We start from the raw sequence: 25,889 nt of genomic DNA on the forward strand, positions 1-25,889 counted from the left end.
TGTGTGAGAAGAGTCATCTAGAAGAGTCATCCTGCTCCTAGAGAATAAAGGAGAATTTTTTTCCTTTTAAATACATGGTTTTTAATTTTAATGCCACTATGCCTTGTATCTTTCCTTATTTATGTTCATGGATTATTTGGTAAATTAGGAAACTTTTTTGATGTTAAGGAAGAAAATATAGATGGGTGAACCTAAATTAGTAGCCTGAACTTTGAAGCTAGACAGATCTAGTTCAAACTTTGGATCTAACACAAGCTGTGTAACCTTGGACTGTCAGCCTCAGTTTTCTTGTGAAAATGGAGAAGTTTCTGTCTACATCGAGAAGTTTGCTGGAAGCATAGAATGAATGAAAGTGTGCCAGTACAGAATCTAGCACATTACAGATGGTCATTAATAGTTGATGTTATTAGATTTCATGTGTGCTGCAATCCTGGGTTTATAGTTCAGGTTTTTCCTTGGAGTTTGTAGAGGAAGAGTTTATTGGGCTGCGGGGGAGGGAAGAATCCATTAACTACGATTGAAAGATATTCTTACTAAATATAATTACCATGCAAACACATAGCCATATTGGACCAACCTATCCAGCCCCAGGAAGAAAATGCCCCACATCTGTGTTTTGTGAGGGTTATGTCTTCTCTGCCATTCTGACAAATGGACTGTAGCACAACCAGCTGTGTGCTGCACATGCCTGTTCCTCAGTGTGTTTGGTGGCCACTTGGAGTACAGTGCAATTTGCTTTTATTTTAAAGAGCCCAGCATAGTAAGAGAGAGAAACTGAGTGTCGTGAGACCTAATGCTAACTTTAACTGTGATGCTGACCCTGTGTGTGATGTTGAACCAGTGAGCCTGGGGACTTTGTTCTAGGCTGCCAGGATTCTGTTACTAAGCCATTTCTTTTCCTTCCTTCCTTCCTTCCTTCCTTCCTTCCTTCCTTCCTTCCTTCCTTTCTTCCTTTCTTTTTTCTTTCTCTTTCTCTCTCTCTCTCTCTTTCTTCCTTTCTTTCTTTCTGACAGCATCTTGCTTTGTCACTCAAGCTGGAGTACAGTGGCATGATCTCGGCTCATGGCCACCTCTGCCTTCTGGGTTCAAGCGATTGTCCTCCTTCAGGCTCTTGAGTAGCTGGGATTACCGGTGTTTGCCATCATGCCTGGCTAATTTTTGTATTTTTAGTAGAGACAGGGTCTCACCATGTTGTCCAGGCTTGTCTCAAACTCCTGGCCTCAAGTGATTCACCCACCTAGCCTCCTAAAGTGCTGGGATTACAGGCGTGAACCACTGTGCCCAGCCTCATTTCTTTACCCTTGGGATAATTCTACTCATAATCTATTTTAAATGCCAGTTCCCCTTCTCATACACATACACATGCTCTTTGCCTAATGAACTCCTAACCATTCTTCAAAACCTAGCTCAAACAGTTCTGTCTCTCATTTGTGCATTTTCTCAACAAGTATTTATTGAGTGCATACTGTGTGCAAGTTGCTGGGGATAAAGTGTCAAACAAACCAAAGACCCTGCCCTAAAGCCTGACTCTGTGTTCCTGAAGCCCTTTGCTTGTGATGGGATCTCATTCCTCTATAATCGCTCACATGGTGGAACTTGCTCTGTTGAGTCGAAGAACAAACTCTTGCTTCTCTGGTCCTTCCTTGTCTGTTGAAGCAAATGACCCAAGTTGTACAACTCCCCGAAAGACATGCAGTAGGAGTGTCAGGAGTGGCAGAGTTGCTATGGAGATTTTTTTACTAGTACAGTAGCTGCCAGAGCTTGTCAGCTTCCATAAAATATAGGGACATAATGGAAAATTATCAACTTTCAAAGTTTGGTACTCTCCATGCTGACAGGCGAGACTTTCCCTACTGTAATCTAGCAGGTGATGAAGAGTGAGGACAGGCACAGCAGAATTGTGCAACGGACCCAAGTAAGAGCTCCCAGTGACAGGAAGCACATGCTGCAGGCATCTTCCTTTCACCTGCACATGGACCAGCAGTCGTTTCCTGGCCATTGTTCGCCATGGCTGCAGCAACTCTATTTCCGTCCACCAGCAAAGTGGGGCTGGAGCTGGCTGAGCTTTTCTGGTGGGGCTGGCTTTTGTGGCTTTTGTGTGCCTCTCACCCAGGCCAGCATTACCATCAGCCCTCGTGGAAGCAGTGGTGGGTGGATCCGGCTGACCAATCTGTCTTACGCCTTATCATCAAAGGGAAGACTTAGGAAGAGGGATGTCCTCATGTAGGAATAAACAGGGCGGCTCTACCTCTTTTGCTTTCAGGTGGGTTTCTGCCCATTTTCATTCTTTGTGGGCACTCTCGTTTTGTGCAGCTTACACTGGAGGAAGTTGCTGCTGTTGATTCAGGTACTATAGCAGGATTTGGGTGTGGACATCCTTGGCTGAGAGATGCAAAAACTTTTCCCCAAGATCTACTAGAAAGAAATTTGATTCATAAAAGTTTAATAAGGAGGCCAGGTGTGGTGGCTCATGCCTGTAATCCCAGCACTTTGGAAGGCAGAGGTGGGTGGATTACCTGAGTTCAGGAGTTCGAGACCAGCCTGGCCAACAGGGTGAAACCCTGTCTCTACGAAAAATACAAAAAATTAGCCAGGCGTGGTGGCGCATGCCTGTATTCCCAGCTACTCGAGAGGCTGAGGCAGGAGAATCGCTTGAACCCAGGAGACGGAAGTTGCAGGGTGTCGAGATCATGCCACTGCACTCCAGCCTGGGCAACAAGAGTGAAACTCTATCTCAAAAAAAAAAAAAAAAAAAAACTTTCATAAGGAAAAGAGAACTTTGGTATTGTATAGTGAGTTGGGTGTGTATGATTGATCAGTGTGTTGTTTGTTTTCTCATCATGAACCCAAAGAATTAAAATCTATTTTTGGTTGCTAGTTAACTGCCATGGAGGGGCTGCCCTGGCAGTTGCTGCTTCAGTCGCTTCCGCTGAAGCATATCATGACTGTGTTGATTAAAGATCTCACTCTCTCGTAGAGAAAGGTATGTCTACAGGATGAAAGCAGGGGCATGTCCTGAGATTAAGCTGGATATTGGTAGTTTCTCTTTTTAGAAACATGAAGGAGTCATTGCAGCTCCCAGATCTGTATTTTTTTCGTCCACACTCCTTCCGCCTGCTCTTTGTGAGTGGGACAAGGGGAAGGTGGACAGTGTTGATGTCACTGCTTAAGCGCCGTGCCACATGCTCTTCTACCAGAGGCAGCCATCGAAGGGTGAGGTCCTCAGGGTTCCACGACGTCCTCTAGAGCCAGAGCCACACCCACTTTCTACATGAATAGAATGGAGAGCAGTTTCAGGCAGAGCCATCCCTGTGTCTCCTCTTTCTGTGCAGGTTCTGTGTTGTGTCCATCACCGTGGTCTGGTTTGGTGGGGGGACCACGGGACGAGGAGGTGTAAGACTGACCCTCAGGGAGACCTGGTCACAAATAGAGCTCTCTGTTGTTCTGCAGTGCTGGGTCCTGCCACCACCATGGTTCCAGCGGTTGAGCTTTGCTGAAGCCTGGGCATCATGTACAGTGTAGAAGACCTCCTGATCTCTCATGGATACAAACCGTCGAGAGACCTCCCGGCACCACGCGAGGATAACCCTAAGGGGCGCCAGGCAGCGAGGACTGGGACACGAGCAGGCCAGGGCCTGCAGAATGGGCATGAGGATGGCCCTGCGGCCCTCGCACATCGTAAGACGTCCACGGGGAAAGGACACGTGAGTGACTCCGAAAGCCGCCGCAGCACACCGAGAGGCCCTGGGGAGCCCCAGAGCACTTCTGCTTCCAGAACCTCAGAGGCGGGGTAAGTTTCACTGTGAACCCACCATTCTCTTTTGACTCAGGAGTTAGCAGTGGGTGATGTGTAGGCAAACTCTTTCAACTCTATGTTTGGCCAGGGCCAATGAGGGATAAATGGTATTAGACACAAGAACACTTTTTTTTTGTTTTTTTGTTTTGTTTTGTTTTGTTTTTGAGACGGAGTCTTGCTCTGTTGCCCAGGTTGGAGTGCAGTGGCACAATCTCAGCTCACTGCAACCACCTCCAGGGTTCGAGTGATTCTCCTGCCTCAGCCTTCTGAGTAGCTGGGATTATAGGCATGCGCCACCACGCCTGGCTAATTTTTCTATTTTTAGTAGAGACAGGGTTTCACCATGTTAGTCAGGCTGGTCTCGAGCTCCTGACCTCGTGATCTGCCTGCCTCGGCCTCCCAAAGTGCTGGGATTAGTAAGCCACCGTGCCTGGCCACTTTTTGTTTTTTTTAGAGACAGGGTCTCACTGTGTTGCCCAGCCTGGAGTGCAGTGGTGCAGTCATAACTCACTGTAGCCTTGGCCTCCTGGGCTCAAGTGATTCTCCCACCTCAGCCTCTCGAATAGCTGGGCCAGGTGCACACAACCACACCTGGCTAATTTTTATTTTTTGTAGAGACAGAGTCTCACTGTGTTGCCCAGGCTGATCTCTAACTCCTGGCCTCATGCAATCCTCCCACCTCAGTCTCCCAGAGCACTGGGATTAGAGGCATGAGCCACCACGCCCAGCCCAAGATCACTTGTTTCCACTGAGATATTCAGGGTGTTCCAGCAGTACTTAGCACAGGGCTTTGCCATAATGGGCCTTCAATAAATAGCAGTGAGTAAACACGTTCTATCATGCTAAATGCCATGTGTTAGGACTCTGCTGCTTGGTTCCCTTGTAATCTCTTCATCTTGCCTCAGTTAGGAGTCATTTTAGAACTTTATAAAAGCTAGTTCACAACCACGCACCCATTCACAGTGTATTTGGCTTTGTTATTGACACAATTCAACATTTTGCAGGTTACGGAGAGTTGAAAAGGGGTCTGTATTCCCCTCAGTTTGTAAGACAAAACCTTTCTTCTGGTATATTCATATCATTCCATTGGCTTCTGACCTATCTTTTCCTTGCACACACACTGGCCCTAATGTGGGATCCCATCTGAATACAGCTGCATCTGTGGGTGTTTCCTTACAACAAAAAGAGAGGGCGGGTTGGCTAGGGGAACAGGATGGTTAAAAAAAAAAAAGAATTTCGGCAGCTTGCCACAGAGCCAGGCTGGGAGAGGAGCCCTGAAGCCCTCTCTCAGGCAGTTTCCACCTGGAGGAAACCTTTGTCATCCCTTCCTAACATTGCATTTGCCTTTAGTGCTGCACTGGGACCAGGCACAGATTGGGGAGGAAGAGCTGTGAGTCCACAGAGTGTGTTATGTAACTGCATGTCAGCAGTTAGATATGGATGAGGGACGGAGACAGAATCAAGGACCTTTCTTTAAGAGAAACAAACACACAAAATGGGCAAGTCTGATGGGAACGAACTCGCCTCCCATGGTTAGAGGTCACCCTTGCAGAGAAAGGACCTTCCTTGTCGGTTGACAGTTTTCAGGCAAAAATCGGAAGGATTTTGTTTCAGAGTCAGAGCACTTAACACATTATTGGAGAAAAGCAAAGGTGAGAGCCCTCATTTTTGCCCAGCGTAGTGAAAGCAGGTTTAAGTTGCCAAGTCAGATTGCTTCTCCAGCGAGGGGCCAGAGGAGTTAGCACTGATGGAGCCAGGCTCAGGGGGAAAAGTCACAATGAAGAAGGGGCTGGAAGCTGTTTCTGTTTCACCTTGCACTTTAGAACTCACACTTCAGTCGACTACTGTCAAGGCCTTCACTTTCTTGACCACCATTTTCCAGCATGGAGCTGGAAGAGGGAGCTTATGGGTGAGTTGGCTGAGGGTTCAGATAACCTTAATGACTACCACACAAACTGGTCCTTGTTTTTTTTTTGTTTGTTTGTTTGTTTTTCATTTAGTTTTGTGCTGAGTATATCCGTATCTTCCAACCTGGATTTCAAGGTACTGAGATTGTACCTTGTCTCGTATCTCTTTTGTTTCTTGTACAGAGTCTTACAGTACTGGGCATATATGGTTATTTAATACATGCTCATGAGTTCAATTTATTCTTTCCCCCATTGTAGCAACTGTTGAAAAGCAGAACGGTCGGTTTCTAATGAAGTAAAGACAGGGCTGTGGAATCCCCGCAGATGGACCATGTAGGTTATGTGGGGTCTCCCTCAAATTTGAGGGGCTGGATCAGAGTTGAGTCGCACGGTGGGAGGCAAGAGACCCCCTTTAGAATTCTGTGTGGGCAGTGTGGCTGCCAACCTCATCCACAACTCGCTTAGGACTTTCTAGCCCCTTGTGTGGTAACAGGTTCCTGAGGACTGTGGCATAATCGGATCTGCAAGCTGCCTTTCTTTCCGTCCTGAGTGAAGGGCTCAGATAAGTGGCCTTGTGTAGCCCTGGGATGTTTTCACACAGATGACAGAGTTCTCGACAGATCTGGCCTCTTGTCCATGTTGCGGAGACTGGCCGATTCACTTAGGTGATGTAGAGTAGCTTTTGGATTGAAGGTTGGTCCTAGGGTAGAAACAGCAAATGCATACATGTTTGCAAACATCCCTCCCAGTGCCCCAAGCCTCAGAGACTGGCTGCGAGGTTCCCTGGGTTGAAATGAAAGACTTTATTTTTTAGGTGCCCAATAGAGAACTGAAAATTGGAGGGAAACAGAAAGGTAGGCATGAAGGAGAATTTTTTTCCCCATCAGAAAGAAAGTGCTTTGGGAAGGTGAGAGAGTGAGAGTGAGATCAAACAAGAGAGGGCTGAACTCATCCTTTTAAAGGGCACCAGTCCCACCCAGGAGGGTGGAACTCTCATGACCTCATCTCCTCTTAAAGGCCCCGCCTCTTAATACTGTTACAATGGCAATTAAATTTCAAAGTAAATAGGTGTCAATAGTAAACAGCTTAAATTTAAAAAAAATAATAATAATAAGAGAAGCCAATACTACTATGGCTTATGTGAATTCTGAATCTGATGGATAAATGGTGCTGTCAGATCCCAGTCTTTGGTTACTCAAAAGCACAGCTGTGGTCTTGCTGCCTCCTCCATCCCACACAGTGACCTCTGCTGGGCTGGCCTCCCGGTCTAGGGGGTGCCTGGAGCCCAGGATAGCCCTGTCCAACTTGAAACCATCAGCGTGGTTGGGAAGGGTCAGGAGGGTTCCTCTTCTGCAGTTTCTTGGTTGAGGGCTGCCTTAAAGTGTGTCCCCACACTTTGGGCCAGTCCTCAGCACCCCACTGATGTCCTGGGAAAGATGGAGGTCAAGGTCGTTTGGAAGGCCACAGGGGCTGATTGAAAATTTGTTTTATTCTGACAGGTTAGTGGCGACCTAGGCATTTTGGCAAGGTTATTGTCTTATAACTGAAGAGCATTGCATTCATCCAATATGTGCTGCTGTTAACAGGCCAGGTAATTTATGACGAATGGAAATTTATCAGTTCACTGTTCTAGAGGCTGGGAAGTCCAAGGTCAAGGTGCTGGTATCTCAGGAGGACCTTCTTGCTGTGTCATCTCATGGTGGAAGGTGAGAGAGTGAGAGTGAGATCAAACAAGAGAGGGCTGAACTCATCCTTTTATAAGGGCACCAGTCCCACCCAGGAGGGTGGAACTCTCATGACCTCATCTCCTCTTAAAGGCCCCGCCTCTTAATACTGTTACAATGGCAATTAAATTTCAACAGGAGTTTTAGATGGAATAAACATTTAAACCATAGCAAACACAAAGTCCAGAGGATGTCACTGGCCATCAATGGCCACTCAGTGCAGCAGTGGAGGGAGCCCAGCTTAGGCCACAACTCCCCCACCCACCCTGGGCTGCCAGAAGCCTTGGGGCTGCCTCCCTGCAGCAGCGCTGGGCCTGGCTGAGCTCTCCCCAGGTAAGGCCTGTTTTCGTTTGAAAGGAGCACTTGATTCTGTGAGCTCCTGGGGTTACCATCACTGGATGGTCTTTTCTCAGTCCCTTGTCCTCCACCCTCTCCCTCGCATGCATGGACGTGTGACAGCTCCCAGAGCCCAGCTGTGTCCCTTTCCTGTCTGGAGAGGCCTATAAAGACTGCATCCTGACCTGTCTACACGAGATAATGCACATAACACTGCTCTTCTGTGGACGTTGTAAAGGGAGCATACATGGAAGGCAGGATTATCCATCATCTGGGGCTTAGCTGGAATATCAGCATTGTCTGGTGAGAATGGTCAGGACTGTTCCTTACCCTCTAATGATTAGTATTAGTTTAGAACAGAGTTTCTGATTTAAGGACCAGCTCTATCTAGTAAAACTTTTTTTTGTCTTTTTCCCTTTCTACTCGAGGGACATCTAGTAAAACTTAAAAAAAAAAAAAAGAAAAAGAAAAAAAACACAAATATGAAGCTTTGATGAGATTTTCGAGCATTCAGGATACGTGTTTCCTAATGTGCTGAGGTGGCTGTTGCTTTGAGCTTTCACTATTAGCAGATCAAGTAGTAGTGAGCATCTAGGACAGGAGAAGAATGACAATTCTGTTGTGAAGGAAGGCAAAGGATCATGTGAACTTGCTAAAAATCTCTTAGGTGTAAGTAGTGGAGAAGGACCAAGAGTTGGTTCTCCTTGTACATAGTTTATCTAAATTGATGAGTAGACAGTAATTGTTTTTGGAAGCTACATGTTAATGTGTTGGGCCATCGTTCGTATGACTGGTAACTTTACCAGCGTTTAAAACACAGCAGATGGACTGTGAAGCCTGACTGTGGGACTCCTGGCTCAGGGGCCTTCCTTGCCCCTGGGCTGAAGACTTCCTAGCAGTAGAGTTTCCCTCCTTGATAGATCCTTTGGAAGGTAGGAAGTGGAACCTACCTGAAAGGAAAGGGAGGGGTCGTTGTAAGGATTCATGGAGAGATTCAGGACCATTCATAGGAAATGGAGAAAGACTGGCTAGCCTCATTAGACGTGGAATGAGAAGGCGTCCCCCTGGACTGTGGGTTGTTCCCCTGGGGACTCATTCATCTCTGTCCCCCATTGCCACCCATCTCTGCGTCTCCGGGTACTTGTTTATGCTCCTCTTCCCTTCCCTGACAGCTTCTGCTTCCCCCTACCTCTGGCTGGCGGAGACTTAGACTCCACCCTTGCTCCTCTTGACGGCTTAGCTTCAGAACCCACTGCTGACAACTGCCCACATCTCTTAGTTGAAACTTTTGAAAAAATTGAGTTTTAGACAGCCAGTGGATGCTTGAGTCTGGGTTAGGGTGTCTGCCCCTTCCGATCAGAGGGGAGGGGCTGGACAAGGGAGTGGGAGGTTGGATGGGGAGGAGGGAATGACCAGGCATGGATGCCTGCGCTTTCCCCGCTGCAGGGGCTGCGGGTGAGGACAGTTTGCAGGCCACAGGGACTGCCTGTGTACCCCAAAACACGTTCTCTTCACAGACCATTTGACAAGTAACACTAAAGACTTGGCATTTTCCCCTTTTTAAGTCATTGACTCCGCGGAGAGCTCATCTAGATGCTAGCCCACTCCTAAATGGTCTCAGTTAACAGAGTGTAGTGATGAAACTGGCTGTAGGCTTTGCATGACAGTCACTTACGTGGTCCAGGAAAAGACCCACAGGCCATGTCCAAAGCTTGCCTGCTCTCACACACACACACACACACACACACACAGATTAAGAGGAAGTGGGCAAAGAGGAAAAACTGTGTTATCTGCACATGGAGGAAACTGCATGCTTAAAATACAAGTAGCCAAAACTAAATAATACTTAACGATCATTAAAATATGTAAAAGGCTGTTATCAGGCACTCAGGGTTTCCTTAATGTGTTTCCTTTGAAATATTATAATCAGAGGAAGCTGTAAAATACTCTTAACATAGCAGAGGTTTGAAGCTGAAAGTTATACCATAATTGGCTCTTCTCTGCATAGCCCCAGGAATTCGGGTAAGATTTTTTTGTTAGTTACCCATGAGAATAACTTGTAATTATCTCCTGTCATCAGCAGCAGTCGTAACTAATGAGAGACTTAGCAACCTAGGGAGAGTCTCTGATGTGGTGGTCTGGGGCCCTCATCTTGGGAGGTTTCTATCTGATCAGTAAACATCCATTCTAGATAGTGCTACTGGATATGGTAAACAGTTCATTTTCAGGGTCTTTTAAAGCTTCTCTTAAATCATATCCTGCTTATAAGGGTTTTCCAAAAACAGAGAATGCTTCAAGTTTAACATCTGTTTCTATGTTCCTCTTTCTTTTACAAACTTATAAATCCACAAACACAATTTGCCTTTTCACCGCTTGTTTCCCATCCTAAGCATTAGCCGTTGGTATTTTGACCTTGTTATGGGGCAAAGCCTGTCTCTCTTGAGGGCTGGCATGCTCATGAACACTAGGAAGAGGCAGGCCGCCTCTTCCCCCACTGTCTTCTGTATGCCCTTCTCCTTGGTCTCGTTCGTAAGTGTGGAAACTTCCAGAAGGGCCTGGAAACTGGTCCTCTCTCCCGCATGTGCCCCATGTGGCTTTTACCAGCACCAGTTTCCCCACTAAAAAGCAGGTTGTGTCCCTTGAACATGAGGCTTCTGGAAGTGCAGTGGTGTGGAGGCACAGGCTTCTGGAATGACAAGGAAGATCCAGCGGCAGCACCGCCGAGGGCCTCATGTGTCTTGGTGGTTATGCCATCCCCAAGAGGAGAGTTGTTCATGTGGAATTCTGCCTTCAGCTAGAGAACTGGATGAGTCCGAGAGCTAGGAAATGCCCCATGGAGAGACACTGAGGGTGGGAATGTGAGACGGGGTCCAAAAGAGACCCGAGTGGGTCTTCCAGTCCAGCCCCTTTGCCTCAAAGATGACTGTGCCTCTGTGTGCTCGATAAAGGACAGGGTGTGGACTGGGGGTGTCACTGGCGGGCTGCTGTGCACCAGCTGTGGGGGCTGGGGGCCTTTAGGCAGCCTCCCTAGGGTGTCATCACCAGAGACCCAGCTGCAGGGTCCTTCAGGCTTTCAGGAACCCACGCATAGTGACCGCCTTTTCTGCCTCTCATAGCCCTCATCTTGGCTTCTGAAGAACCGTGGGTCAGAGGCACCGCAAATACTCCATAAATATTTGTTGAATAAACGAATAAATAAATGAAAGCGAGAGTGGTGCTAGAAAAAGGCAAATGAGAAGCGAGGCTGGTCTTTCTCTGTGTCAGTGATGGCACTGTGGGGTTCACACTGGTGTACGTGGTAAAAATCTGACATGCCCTTATTAAAGAGAAAATGTGAAAATACTGAAATAATCTGCCTTACCTATTAGATACGCATGAGAGAGAATGGATTAGAGCTTCTCTTCCTGCCTTGTTTTAATAAATGAAATACTGGTTTGTTCTACATCCATATTGTGGAAATGGGTGTAGCTTCTTCGTCAGAGACCAGCCATCCCGAGGGGGAACAGCGTCTCGTGATGACAGTCGGCTCTGTCACTCTTTCCTGGCATTGTGAAGGCCTGTTGATTACAACTTAGACAAAGACAATGCCAATCTGAAATAATCATCACCTTCAGACAGACACTTGGTTCTTCACCCTTTCCTGTGTGCCACCCGCACCCCCTTCCCCAGGAGATCAAGCAAACAGAGCTTCAAGATAAGTTGCTCCATTGAGAATGTATTTTAATTGAGTTAATACTAAATGAAACAAGGGCTTCTTACGTGTCAGGCACTGTGCTAAACACTCTGAATGTATCATCTCATTTAATTTCTCCCAGAATACAAAAAAGAAGGCTTAGTCCGTCTCTGCAGTACAGATGAGACATCAGAGGCAGGGGCAGTTAAGGACGCTGCCGAGAGTGTTCCGCTGGACAGCCGTGGTATTGGCCTTTAAACCCACACTGCCCCTCCAGTGCCCAGGGCAGCTGCTCACACTCTGCTGGCAATGTTCCAACACTGCTCCCTGATGGTGTGGTGAGAAGCCAGAAACCACCCCTCTGCAGGTACCCTAAGCCTGGACTATTCCATTGACCCCAGGCAGCTGTCTTTGGGTGTCAACCGGAGGTTCATCGGGCTCCCCAAGGCTGAGCCACAGACATTGTCTTCTCAGCCTGCTTTTCTCCATCTGTACCTTTTCTTCCTCAAGTTAGGGAATCCACAAGAAAGTGATGAATAACAGTTTGAAGGTATTATGTCATTTCATCCCTCCCAGAAAACTCAAAAGGAAGGCTTCTGTCCCTGCAGTACAGATGAGGCATCAGAAGCCGAGGCCAGTCCGGCTACCCAGCCATCAGGTGGGAAGGGCCTCACGTTGTGGGAGGGAACAGTGTCTGCGCTGCGTGCAGTCACCGGGACTTCTCCTAGTCACTCTGGTGGGGAACCATATCTCTAGTGCTTCCTGTCCCTGCCTGTGAAGACACCCTCAGGGGTGGCTTCCAGTAGGCCCTGGGATGCTCCCAGGGTGATCATTGATGTGGAGGGACAGAGTCCTCTATCAGTGGGACCCTAGCGTGGGAGGAGCGTCAGCGTATGGCCCTGTAGGGAGTCTGCCGCTGACTAAGGGCCACCCAGTGTGGCTTCTTGCCTTTGCATTGATTAGAAGGCGCCAGTGTGTCCTTGCCATGTTAATCAGTAAAAGGAGTGGGCTCATTTGAATAGCTGGCGTGAGTCAGAGGTTAGGGGTTTGTGACCCAGCTTTTTTCCCTCAGAAGTGCAGTTGCAGGAAGGATGTTGTTCAGAGATGCCCTGACTTACAGTGAGAGGTTCTAGCACCTTCGTCAGGGACGTGTTACTGCACACAGCTGGCGGCTGCCCCAGGAACCCTCACCAGCTCCACCTACCTTTTCTCCAGGGTATTGTTTTCCTTCTTCCACGTGGACCTATGCCCTTCTTCCTTCATTTGCATCCCTTTGCTCCATCCTGCTTCTCTCTTCTCTCTTTTCTTCTCTCTTTCTCTTTTCTTTTTTTCTTTTTTTTCTTTTCTTTTCTTTTCTTTTTTTTGAGACAGGGTCTCTCTCTGTCACCCAGGCTGGAGTGCAGTGGTGCCATCTCAGCTCACTGTAGCCTTGACCTCCCAGGCTCAAGCAATCCTCTCACCTCATCTTGAGTAGCTAGGACTACAGGCACTCACCATCACATCTAGCTAATTTTTCTTTTTAAATTTTTTTGTAGAGACAGGGTCTCCTTATATTTCCCAGGCTGGTTTCTAACTCCTGGGCTCAAGCGATCCTCCTACCTCAGCCCCTCAAAGTGCTGGGATTACAGGCGTGAACCTCCATGCCGGGTCTCTCTTTGTCTCCTCTACCTGTAGGTTGGTCAGTGGTCCACATCAACGAGGCGTCCCCTTCCATGAGCGATCTCCCAGCCCCTGATTTTGTTACGTGCATTAAAAAGATATACTACTAGAATTACCACGACAGTTTCCAAGCTGGCTCCATCCTTCACATCAGCACCAGCTGTGAATTTACTAATTTATGCAAAGGAAGCAACCACCCAAACCCCAGTCCCAGGGGCGGGGCCCGTGGACCGTGGTCTCCGACTTACTTGCGTGTATAAAAGTTCTTGACTAGACCTTGCAAAATCAAAAGTCTGCTGAAGCCCTAACCCAAAGATGATTCAGAAACCTGCTGGCAACCACAGAAGAGCAATTTGTGTCCATTTCTAGCCATCAGAGTTTAAAAAATATTATGGTCTTGTGGCTGGCCAGGTTGGCACTGTAGTGGTGATGGCTTCCAACTTCTTTTTTTTTTTTTTTTTTTTTTTTAATTTTTCCATTCTGAGCTCATCTTTGTGGAAGCCAGATCCAAGCACAGGAGTTCAAAGCCCGTGCTGTGGAGGAACTGTGACTTCAAGGGCTTCCATCCAGGTCGCTATCAGTGGGTGCCTTTCCAAAATGCCTCCTACTTAATTTCCTCTGTGCACGTTGATAACTCAAGTGCCTTTGAATTGCTTTCCTGTGCCCCTTCTTCAAATGTCCAAATTTAGCATCACTTCTAAGTCCTCAAATTTATCATGCTTCCTCTTCCAGACCCATTATTTTTGTGTGTGTGTGTGTGTGTTTTTTTTTTTTAAATAACAAAACTGTAACCTCCGGAAATAGTCTGCCAGGTACTTTATGTTTTAACTGAATCTGCACCGTCTGTCATCTGGAGTCATTCATTGTGACATCATAAAAAGCAGGCCTGACAACGCATTAGCAGTCCGACTGGGCATTTGTGGATTTTCTAGTTACAATTCTGCCAGTGCAACCTACAATTCTTGTTCAAATTGAACTTTGCTGAAGACTGATATTTATCCATTATATTTTCAGAGCAGTTTTCTCTTTTCTGACTGACCTTTAATTTTATGCTAACCTCTATACTTCAGTCTTCATCTTCTCTGGACCCCAGATTTCCCCTTTCCAAAATTAGCTCATTCGTTACCCTGTGTCAGAGGGACGTTTGCGCTGGGTGGTACTGAATAGACCAAGGCATGCCGAAAAATGAAATTGCAGGCTTCCAGACGCAGAGAGCTTTCAGAGCAAATTCTGGAATGGAACATGGCTGAGGCCATCACAGAAGCATGTTAGGCACCTGACACTGGGGTTGGTGAATATGAGCCACTCTAAAGAGATGCCCAAAGCCCCTTCTGCCAACCAGAAGAGAACGCTGCTCCTGGCTCTTTCAGTGAGACCTACAGCCTTGGTGCTCAGTTTCTGCATCTAGATACCAATGGCTAGATACAGATGCCTGTGGAAGGGGAGTGGGTTTTGAAGGAACAGGCTAGGCCAACATGCCATGACCATCCACTGGTCCAGAACATGACACTAGGGTTGGAAAGCAATAGAAAGCAGTAGGCATCTGCTAGACTGCAGATTTGGGAACCAGGAAGGGATCGCTGGATAAAGGCATGGCTTTAGTGGGGCCTCCCCAGCCCCACCCCAATGACCACAGCAAAGCACAGCTGACTGGACTTTGAGGGCCCCCACGGGAGGACAAGGCTCAGGATTTTGTTCATGCAGCGGGGAAGGGTAACTGTCTGTCTCACTTCCCACAGAACCCCCAGTTCATCAGGCGGGCAGCAAGCCTCTAGCTGATTTTTTAAGTTAATCCACACATCTATCCCGTGCTGCTGGGTATCAGGCCCAGTGCCAGGCTGTAGCTGCCCCAGCGATAACAAGTCAGTGCGGCTCATGAGGACCTTGGAGGCCACTGAGAAGATGGAGAATGTAAGCCAATGGTTACAGGCATTCCAAATGTTGCTATTTTTTTCTTTTCTTTTTTTTTGTTTGAGACGGAGTCTTGCTCTCTACTGCCCAGGCTGGAGTGCAGTGGCACGATCTCAGCTCACTGCAACCTCTACCTCCTGGGTTCAAGCCATTCTTCTGCCTCAGTCTCCCAAGTAGCTGGGATTACAGGCGCCTGCTACCGCGCCTGACTAATTTTTTGTATTTTTAGTAGAGACAGGGTTTCATTCACCATGTTGGTCAGGCTGCTCTCGAACTGCTGACCTCAGGTGATCCGCCCGCCTCAGCCTCCCAGAGTGCTGGGATTACAGGCGTGAGCCACTGTGCCTGGCGCAAATGTTGCCATTCTAAGGAGACTTTCACTTTTTAAAAGAAGGGTATCATTTCCCATTGTGGTTGAGAAGGAGTCGTGTGAACGAACAGAACTGTCTCCTAATTTTTCTCATAATTAGCTGCTGCATATGCAGTGAGTAGATTTGCTCATTTTCCGTTAAACATGTTGTTTTCCACATGCTCATATTTCAGATATTTCCCAAGCAGTTGCTAGCAGTTGTTTCGTTGGCCTCGTCTCTCCTGAGATGAGAGATGGGGCTGTTGGCAAGCGTAACTTCTGTTTCACCTCCGTCCTGTTCGCCCGGGAATTCTGTGTAAAGACCCTGCTTGTCCCATTGAACTCGTGGACACAATTTGTCTGGGCGATCACATTCCACTTTGCTTTCCTTATCTTTTTCCCACCCTGTGTTAATGTGTTCAGCATGTTTTCTTAAAAGTGCCATTGTTAATGTCTTTTAAAATGTAAGATAATTAGTTTCATTTTTCTAAAAAGAAAAATTTGATCTCATTTCCTTCAACGTATCAGAAAATATATTTTTGGCTTTGAAATCATATGCAGCAGTGTACATTTTAACTGGTAATGGGCGTCCTATAGCGAAGCTACTAGACGAGCCATTCTTGCTAACTTGTCTGAAGGAGAAATCTACCAGAGCAATTCCCATGGCGAGTGCGCTTGCACCTGTCAGAGCCTGGCCCTTGCTAGGTACAAAATAGATGTTTATTAATTAAATGGTTTATAGTTTTCTATGATATGTGGACTGTGTTGTAAAGTGGATAATTTAAAATTTCCCAGATGACCTGGGTTTTTATTAAATTGGAATTTTGGCACCTTGTGCAAACAGAAGGAAGTTTAACCCAAAATTCTTAGTTATTTTGGTTTGTTATATGTGGCAGTTTTGACAAAGTTAAAGTGATAATGTAACATTTTTGGGTGGAGAAGAAAACCAACCACGCTCCCTCTGTAGGAAGTGACGGGCTGTTTGTATTCTTGTCCTATTTCTGTCATTTTTTATCTGTCTTCCGATTATGCTCGTGGCGTGTACTTGCACAAGTAGCACCTCAGGATTTTAGCCCCTTCTCTAAGCACACTGTGAAACCCGAATATCAATTGAGAAAATGCATCAAAGCCACATGGTATCATTTCCTCCCTAAAGTCAGGCAATCCAGGAAAGCCCTCACAGGACTGTCAGGAATGAGAACGGTGCTTAATAAAAGCCCACTCACCATCAGCCTAAGAGCAGACAGAGGTGAGAGGGTAGATTGTTTCTGGTGCAAAGCACCAACCACATACTTCCTAATGATTTCTTTTAGCCCTTCGCAGTGGGGTGTAACAATTGTAATGCCTTCTTACATGGTAGTTGTTAAGTCTTGACCTTGGATTTTCTATGGAGTCTGAGAGCCTAGAGACAGTAGGTGCTGAAGACTTTTCAGTGGCTCATGTTCTACAGCATTTCTCAGGCTACTGATGGGCGGTCACACGGGAGTCCCCAAGGGCAGACTCTGCGGCTTCTGGAGCTACAAGCCTGGCTCAGCTAAAGTGGGGAGACAGGGAGGAAAGGGATGTCGAGGGGGGCCAGTGGCGATGGCTTTCAAAATGAATAATCTGCATAGAACCTGACCAGGAAGCCCCCTTCTCAGCACTCAAAACTCAAATGCTCAAAACATAATTTCAATGACAACAAAAGAAAATGACCTCCTACTACTGTGCCCGGTGTTAAGATAGCTTATACCATGTACAGGTTGTTAACACAGAAGCATTGAGGCTGTTCAGTGGCAAATGCCTTACCTCAGATTGATTTTGGGTATTTTCTGGTTTTCCAGCCCATAATTAAGCTTTGCTGTAAGTGGCTGCCTAACAAGTTATCAGGGGGTAGAAGCAGATACAGAATTATTATTATTGTTATTATTATTATTTTTGAGGTACAGTCTTGCTCTGTCGCCTAGGCTGGAGTGCAGTGGCATGGTCTCAGCTCACTGCAACCTCCGCCTCCTAGGTTCAAGCGATTCTCCCACCTCAGCCTCCTGGGTAGCTGGTAGCTAGGATTACAGGCGCCCACCACCACACCCGGCTGATTTTTATATTTTTAGTAGAGATGAGGTTTCACTATGTTGGCCAGGCTGGTCTCGAACTTCTGACCTCAGGTGATCCACCCACCTCAGCCTCCCAGAGTGCTGGGATTACAGGCATGAGCCACTGCACCCGGCGTTGGATAGAGTTTGAGGGTCTATCTTTACCTTTTAAGGCAAAGAGGTAATTCCAAAATAAGAATAGTAGCAATAAAAATAGAAGTTTTTACCAGGGCTCCTGCCCACAGCCTTCTGCTTCTGTGATTGGAAGGGCTCTCCTGCAGCCCAGTCCCCAGCAGGGACTGTTCCCCGGCTTCATGCACTGTTGCTGCATAGAACTGGTGGCCTTGCACCTCCCGGTTTCATGTTGTGTTCACTTGCTGTGCCACCAGCTGAAAAGCAGACTGTGTCACCGGAATCATTTGAAACCACAAAATGTATAACAACACCTAAGCACATGGGGAGAAAGAAATTAACCTCACTAGTAATCAAAGAAATGCAAATTAAAGTAGTGAGAAGTTATGGGGAAAAATAGTTGTAATAACTGGGGATGAAAAGGTTCAAGAAGACCGGCTGTCCTCTGCACGACAGGAGGGCCTATAAATTGGATAGTTTATCTAAGGTCATTTTGACAATATGTGTCACACAACACCCCATGATCTACTCACTTCTTTTCTAAGGACTTACTCTAAATGATCTGAGATCTGCATCCCGTGTTTGTGAACAGTGGTGTGTCTCAAAGTGTTTTAGAATAGAATCCATATCAATGTCCAACACTGGTGAAGGGTTAAGTAAATCCCGTGTGTGTGAGGGAATACAACTCATCCACGAACATTAAGCATCTGAGGGGGTTTACATGACACTGGAAGAAGTAAAACGTGGGGTTAATTGAGCGCTTTAGGTTCCCATTTCTTGGCTTAGAACTCTTTCCCAAATCCTTGCAAGCTGTGCAACTTGGGGAAATCATTTAACCTACCTATGCCTCAGTTTTCTTATCTGTAAAAGTGGGAAATAGTGGTAATTATAACGTTGAAATGAAATAATTTACTTGGCATGCTTAGCACCATGCATTGAGTGCCCAGTAAATGTTAGGACTAAGCAAGTTACTGAACACTTGTGCCTCATTTTCCTCCTCTGTAAAATGGTAATGACCTACCTCAGAAGGATGTTGGTGAAGCTTAAATGAGTAGGCAGAAAGCATGTGGCATGGACCTAGCACACAGCAATCGCTGTGTAAGTGGCTGTTGTTGTTTGTGCTACAAGTGTCAGGAAATGTTGAAATGTTCACATAATACCAGATACCTAGTAGAGAATACTCAGGCTGTTCAAAAATTCACATCCTCACGCACACAGGCGAGAAGATACGTATCAAAGTAACCATCTCTGAGTAGAAAGAGTATAAGCAATTTTTGCTTTTTGTACTTTTTTATATTCTTCCAACATTCATTTTCAACAATGAATCCATTACTGTAATCATTTAAAAAGCAAACAGCTATCTTACACTTGAAACATTTTTCAGTGTCAGCCCAGCCCATGGTTAATCAAAACTATTGAGTCCCCTGAACTTCCCTCCAGTTAATGGTTTTTCCCTATTATATGGCCCTAGTCTCTGATCATTCATGGGTAGTAGCTTAATATTTCTGCACATGATGTTCTTCAGATACTTTCCTTTGGTTGCGTTAGAACTGTGATTCTGAACTCTCCAGGCATGCTAGAGTCAGTTGGGAGATTTTGAAATATACTGGCTTCTCATTAGACCAATTAAATCCAAATATTTGGAGACGGGCCCTGAGCACTGGTATTTTTTAAAGGCTCACAAGGAAATCCTAATGTGTGGCCCGGTAGTGACAACACCCTGCATTTGATACTACCATTTCCTGCCTTGCAGAGAGTTTCAACCCATGAACAGGGCTCCCCTCTTCCTCTAGTCAATCTCAATGTGAGCCCTAGCAGTGTTTCCCAAAATTTAGGATAAGAATCTTCTGAAGTGCTTGTTAAAAATACAGATGGGGCCGGGCGCAGTGGCTCACTCCTGTAATCCCAGCACTTTGGGAGGCCGAGGTGGGCAGAAGACTTGAGGTCAGGAGTTGGAGACCAGCCTGGCCAACATGGTGAAAACTCGTCTCTACTAAAAATACAAAAATTAGCCGGGTGTGGTGGCAGGCGCCTGTAATCCCAGCTACTCGGGAGGCTGAGGCACAAGAATTGCTTGCACCCAGGAGGTGGAGGTTGCAGTGAGCTGAGATTGTGCCACTGCACTCTAGCCTGGGCGAAAGAGCGAGACTCAGTCTCAAAAAAACCAAACAAAACAAAAAACAAACAAACAGATGGACCAGGCATGGTGCTTCATGTCTGTAATCCCAACGCATGAGGAGGCTGAGGTGGGAGGATTTCTTGAGGCCAGGAGATCAAGGCCAGACTGGACAGCACAGCAAAACCCCATGTCTACAAAAACATCTTAAAAATTAGCAAGGCATGGTGAAGTACCTGTAGTCAGTCCCAGCTACTTGGGAGGCTGAAGTGGAAGGATTGCTTGAGCCCAGGAGTTTGAGGCTGCAGTGAGCCATGATTACACCATTGCACCCAGCCTGGGTGATAGAGTAAGACCCTGTCTCAAAAATAAATATATAAATAAAAATATAAATACAAATGCCTGGGCCCTAACCCAGACCTACCAAGTCTGAACTTTCAGAGGGAGAGACTTGGTAATGTGTATACTTTACAAGCCCACTGGGTGATGCTTACCATCAGAGAGATGAGGGGACTCTGCTAGAGACATCTTTCTTAGTCTTGGCTGCACACTGGGAATCCCTGGGGACACTTGGAGAATCTCGGATGCCTGGTTGCCTCCCCCTGCATTTACCACCCACACGTCTTCAGATTGTAATGTAATGTGTCTAGGATACAGCCTGGCATCTGGATTTTTGAAGTCCTCCTGGATTCTAATGTGCAGTCAGAGTGAACAACCACCAGCAATGATGGTTCTCAAAGTAAGGCCCTGGGACCAGCAGCATCAGCATCACCTGGGAACTTGTAGATTATAGAGCCCCTCTCCAGCCCCTCTCCAGATGGGAAGCTGGGGATGGGACCCAGCAATCTGTGTGTTAGCAATTCCAGGACTCAGTGATTCTGATTCTCACTAAAGTTTCAGAACCCCTGCTAAAAAGCAGTGTTTTTAAAAGCAGGTTCCCAGATTCCCTCCCAGAGATTGCACAGAATGTCTGGACTGAGCCAGGAATATGCTGCAAGTGGTCCAAGACCACACCTTGAAAAATGCTGCTGTATGGTTAACCCTCATTCCCTTGGGCATTTTTTCGGTCTTCTTATGAGGCGGGGTCTCACTGTTGCCCAGGCTGGAGTGCAGTGATGCCATCACAGCTCACTACAGTCTCCAACTCCTGGGCTCAAGCAATTCTTCTACCTCATCCTCTGGAGTTGCTGAGATAGGTGGGCACTACCATACCTGGCTGATTTTTAAATTTTGTGTAGAGACAGGGTCTTACTATGTTGCACAGGCTGGTCTCGAACTCCTGGCCTCAAGAGATTCTCCCACCTTGGCCTCCCAAAATGTTGGGATTACAGGCATGCACCATGGTGCCCAGCCTCCCACCGAACATTTTAATGTTTATAAGGACCTTGACATCTCTGGAGTATGCCCAACATCCCTGTATTCTTGTGGGCTGCCCACTGCTGCCCCTTCTTGGCCCTTGATGCCAAAACATGTGGCTGTCTTCCAACCATAATTAATGGGATATGTTTTCTTTCAAGCTGGCAAGTACTGTGGCTGGGAACCAAGTTTTCCAAGTTGCTGACCTGAGTTTGACTTTGAATGCCAGTCACAGAAGCAGATGAAGACATGTTTCTTCTGTGCCTAACGTCTGTGACTCTTTGTTTTGTAGGTTTTATAATCAACCCACCTCAGCACGGTCCTCTCATCCCCCGACTGGTAATGACCAAGCCTACCGGAGAAGAGGACGGCAAGAAGCCAGGAGCCAGAAGCCGAGGGAGCATGAAAACCTGGAGGCCAGAGGAATGGCCCAAGCCCACAGCCTGCCTGTCCACATGAGGGAGGGTCCATGGGAAGTTGGAGGAAGGTCAGAGCATGTGATGAAGAAGCCAGTTTGGGAAGAAGAATTGAGAATGTCGGGTCCTGCCAAGTGGCAGAATGTCAGCCTGGAAAGCTGGAACCAACCAAGGAAATTAGGGAGGCAGATGTCTGATGGGGATGGGGAGAGACTGTTTCAAGACCTGTACCCATTCATTCAAGGAGAACATGTGTTGAATTCTCAAAACAAAGGGAAATCCCGCTCACTGCCTAGAGTTCTTTCCCCCGAGAGTCTGAGTTGCACCGAAATTCCCATTCCATTCAATGAAAGACATTCACCTAAAATGCCACCGTATCCTCCCACTTGCACACCGAATTTGGACTCCACGAGGAATTCTGAGAAGGGTGGCTGCTCAGCCCCATTTCCCCGGCCTAAGTTTGGGAGGCCCCTCAAGCCCCCATCTTACAGCTCGCACCAGCAGTCTAGGGGAGGAGCGGACAGCAGTGACTCTCAGGACAGCCAGCAGATGGACGCCTATGTCCCCAGGCATGAGCTCTGCCTGTCTGACCCTGGATTGGAACCTCCAGTGTACGTGCCTCCGCCCTCATACAGATCGCCCCCACAGAACATCCCAAACCCCTACCTGGAAGACACAACGCCCATAAATGTGTGTGGCGATCACAGTCAACAGCAGTCTCCGACCGAGAAGGCTGGGGCCAGCGGTCAGCCTCCTTCGGGCCCCCCTGGAACTGGGAATGAGTATGGTGCGAGTGCCCGCTCGCCTCAGGGGCTCCCTGCACACCCCCGACCCGTCACTGCCTACGACGGCTTCGTTCAGTACATTCCCTTTGATGATCCACGGTTACGACATTTTAAACTAGCTCAGCCCCAGGGTTTCTGTGAAGACATAAAGCTTGACGATAAATCATATAACTCCAGTCCTGTCACTGCCCAAGAGCCGGCTCATGGAGGAATGCAGCCTGATGGTGCCATTTGGAATCCACAGAGCTTAATAACCCTGTCAGGGGATCAGAGAGGCCCGGTCTTGGCCAGTCCCAGCCCCCGGTGGCTGTGGGGCCAGCCTCCCGGGGATGGGGAAAACAGCGGCCTCCCTGACCAGAGAGGCCGCTGTGTGGCAAGGGGACAGTGGCCTGATGTGAGAGGCAGCCAGCACGGGCACACTGGGAGACAAGTTTCCTCCCCATACTCACAGGGCGAGAGCACCTGCGAAACTCAAACCAAGCTCAAAAAGTTCCAAACTGGGACTCGGACCAAGAAAAGTTCAAAGACAAAAATGAATGAGACTATATTTTGTTTGGTTTCTATCCCAGTGAAATCAGAATCACATCTGCCAGATAGAGATATGGACAACAATGACTTAAAGCCCAGTGCTGATCAAAAGAATGGGTCTGATAAGAGCCCGGCTCTGCAAGAACAGAGTCTGCTGAGCATGTCTTCCACCGACCTGGAGTTGCAGGCCCTCACAGGAAGCATGGGTGGGAGAACGGAGTTCCAAAAACAAGATCTAGGGGAACCAGAAGAAGACAGACAAACAAATGACCTCAGTTTCATCCACCTTACAAAGCACAGAGAACTCAAGCATTCTGGCTCTTGGCCAGGGCACCGGTACAGAGATCAGCAAACACAAACCAGTTTCTCCGAGGAACCCCAAAGTTCACAGCTGCTCCCTGGTGCAAAGCCAGGAGGGCCGAGTTGTGCAGCTTTGAGTCCAAAACGTTCAGACCCTGCTGCCTCCGAAGCTCAGGCGCACACAGCATTCCCTTCTGGCGATCACAAACAGAGGCCAAGTGCCCGTAACCTGAAAGGCCACAGGTCCCTCAGCCCATCCAGCAACAGTGCTTTCTCAAGGACTTCCTTGTCCGTAGATCAGGCACCGATGCCAAAAGCAGGCCGAAGTCAGCCCTGCGTGGATGTCCACGGGCTTGGAGCCCACCCTGGGCCTAAGCGGGAGGTGGTGAAGGGGGAGCCCACAGGCCCGTGCAACAGTAAACAACTCTTTGGGCAGTTTCTCCTGAAACCAGTCAGCCGTCGTCCCTGGGATTTGATCAGTCAGTTAGAAAGTTTTAACAAGGAGCTCCAGGAAGAGGAAGAAAGCAGCAGTAGCAGCAGCAGTAGCAGCAGTGAGGAAAGTGAGGCAGAGCCGCAGCAGGAGAACCGTGCTCACTGCAGACAGGAAGATGTGGGCTTCCGCAGAAACAGCCTGGAAATGAGGGTTGAGCCACAGCCGAGGGTGTGGGTGCCGGAGAGCCCTGTGTGCAGGTCGGGAAGAGGTAAGAGTAAGTCTGAGAGCTGGAGTGAGGAGCTGCAGCCTGGCCACCCACGTGCCTGGCCTCCATCCCCAGGCCGCTTTTGCATGGAAGACAGTGGCGGTGCACCTTTGTGGTCAGCAGATGGAAGCATGAGTGCAGAGAAGAGACACCTGGAGGTTAGCAATGGAATGGACGAGCTGGCAGGTAGCCCATTTCCTGTGATGAGAATGTCAAGATCAAGTGATGCAAAACCACTGCCCCCATCCTATCCAGCTGAACCTAGGGAGCCCCAGGAAAGTCAGAAAATCACCAGTGCTTTCAGCTCTGTGAAACCAAGTGAAGCGGTCCCTCGGAAGGGTGACAGTGGTGGAGAGAGGAGCACAGGGCTCCCGCTGTCCCTGTCTAACAAGAACCGAGGGCTCTCAGCTCCAGACTTACGGTCTGTGGGGCTCACCCCTGGGCAAGAGCAGGGTGCCAGCGAGCTAGAGGGGTCTTTGGGTGAAGCGAGCACAATAGAAATCCCCCCAGGTGAGTCCTTGCAAGCCAGGGCTGCAAGGATCCTGGGCATTGAGGTGGCAGTGGAGTCCCTCCTGCCGGGCACCCAGAGAGTGGCACAGAACCAGCCTGCTGAGCCCGATGCAAGTGCCTACACCCCAGAGTCCCCCCAGGAAGAGTTGCCATCTCGCCCAGCACCGGCAGATGTCCCCAGGGTGTCCACTGATGCCTTTTATGGCAGGAGGAAGTGTGGCTGGACCAAGAGCCCTCTCTTTGTAGGGGACAGGGACAGTGCCAGGCGGGCTCCTCAGGCTTTCGAGCACTCAGATGTGGACGGGGTTGTCACCAGCACAGACCCCATCCCTGAGCCTGAGCCCAGCCCCTTGGAGTCCAAGTTCTTCGAACGAAAGGATGTGGAGACAAAACCACCCTTCAGGTCCACTTTGTTCCATTTTGTAGAAAGAACCCCAAGTGTGGCAGGCTCAGAAAAGAGACTCAGAAGCCCTTCCAAAGTGATTGAAAGTTTACAAGAGAAACTGGCCTCCCCGCCTAGGAGAGCAGACCCTGACCGCCTGATGAGAATGAAAGAGGTGAGCTCAGTGTCACGGATGAGATTCCTGAGCTTCAGGAATGCCGACTCCCAGGAGGAGGCCGAGGAATTGAAGGCCACCACGAGGGGCCAGGCTGGGCTCCCGGGAGGCCTTGTGTCTCCTGGCAGTGGGGACCGGGCTCAGAGAGTGGGCCACTCACTCTCCGTCTCCAAGGGCAGCATCTCCAGGGAAGAGAAGGAGCATCCGGCAGCACAAAAGGAGAAGAGCGTGGATCAAGACTTCTGGTGCCCAGGTGAGGAATCAGGCAGGCAGGCAGGTGCTCGGTATGCATTTGGAGTTTTTAGTCAGTGCACAATACCAGGTTGGTGGATAATGTAAATCTGCATATTCAGAAAAGATCAAGTTGACCCTGGGAATTGTTCTATCAAAAGATTCCTCATTTTCGAAGAATTATCCAGAAGCCATCTTTAAACTTCAAGATCTCGCAGCATATTTATTTTATTTTTTTGAGATAGCATCTCACTTTGTCGCCTGGCTGGAGTGCAGTTGTGCAATCTCTGCTCACTGCAACCTCTGCTGCTTCCCGGCCTCATGCGATCCTCCCTCCTCAGTCTCCCGAGTAGCTGGGGCCACAAGCGTGCGCCACCATTTCCAGCTAATTTTTTAACTTTTTTGTAGAGACGAGATCCCACTATGTTACTCAGGCTAGTCTCAAACTCTTGAGCTCAGGTGATCAGAAGAAGAGTTGAGATAAATGTCAAAAGATCCACATCATAAGCCATGGACTGGATGGGACCTTCTGTCATTTAGTCCAAGCCTGCTCCCCCTCCCCTCCCCTTCCCTCCCCTTCTCCTCCCCTTCCCCTCCCCACCTCTCCTTTCCCCTTCCCTCCCTTTCCCTCCCCTCCCCCTTCCCCTCTTCTCCCCCGTCTCCTCCCCTCCTCTCCTCCTCCCCTCCCCCTTCCGCCTCCCCTACCCTTCCCCTTCCCCTTCCCCTTCCCCTTCCCCTTCCCCTTCCCTTCCCTTCCCCTCTCCTCCTCTTGTCTGCCCTTCCCTTTTTTTTCTTTTTGAGACAGAGTCTCACTCTGTTGCCCAGGCTGGAAT

General features: G+C 48.2%; 1 protein-coding gene across 4 annotated transcripts in view; it reads left to right on the forward strand.

The window, feature by feature from the left end:
- Positions 1-25,889, forward strand: part of JCAD (junctional cadherin 5 associated) — a 103,770-nt gene that overhangs the window by 65,307 nt on the left and 12,574 nt on the right. For all 4 annotated transcript variants that reach the window (XR_002524217.2, XM_017962641.3, XM_021943159.2 and 1 more), the window contains exons 2-3: positions 3,451-3,790; positions 21,324-25,078. Coding sequence is in view for 3 of the 4 variants with exons in the window: in XM_017962641.3 (XP_017818130.2) it covers positions 3,510-3,790; positions 21,324-25,078 (4,036 nt within the window). In the remaining variant the exon portion in view is untranslated. The remainder of the gene's footprint in view (positions 1-3,450; positions 3,791-21,323; positions 25,079-25,889) is intronic.

The sequence above is a fragment of the Papio anubis genome, chromosome 11 (genome assembly GCF_008728515.1).
Source record: "Papio anubis isolate 15944 chromosome 11, Panubis1.0, whole genome shotgun sequence".
NCBI classification, from domain to species: domain Eukaryota; kingdom Metazoa; phylum Chordata; class Mammalia; order Primates; family Cercopithecidae; genus Papio; species Papio anubis.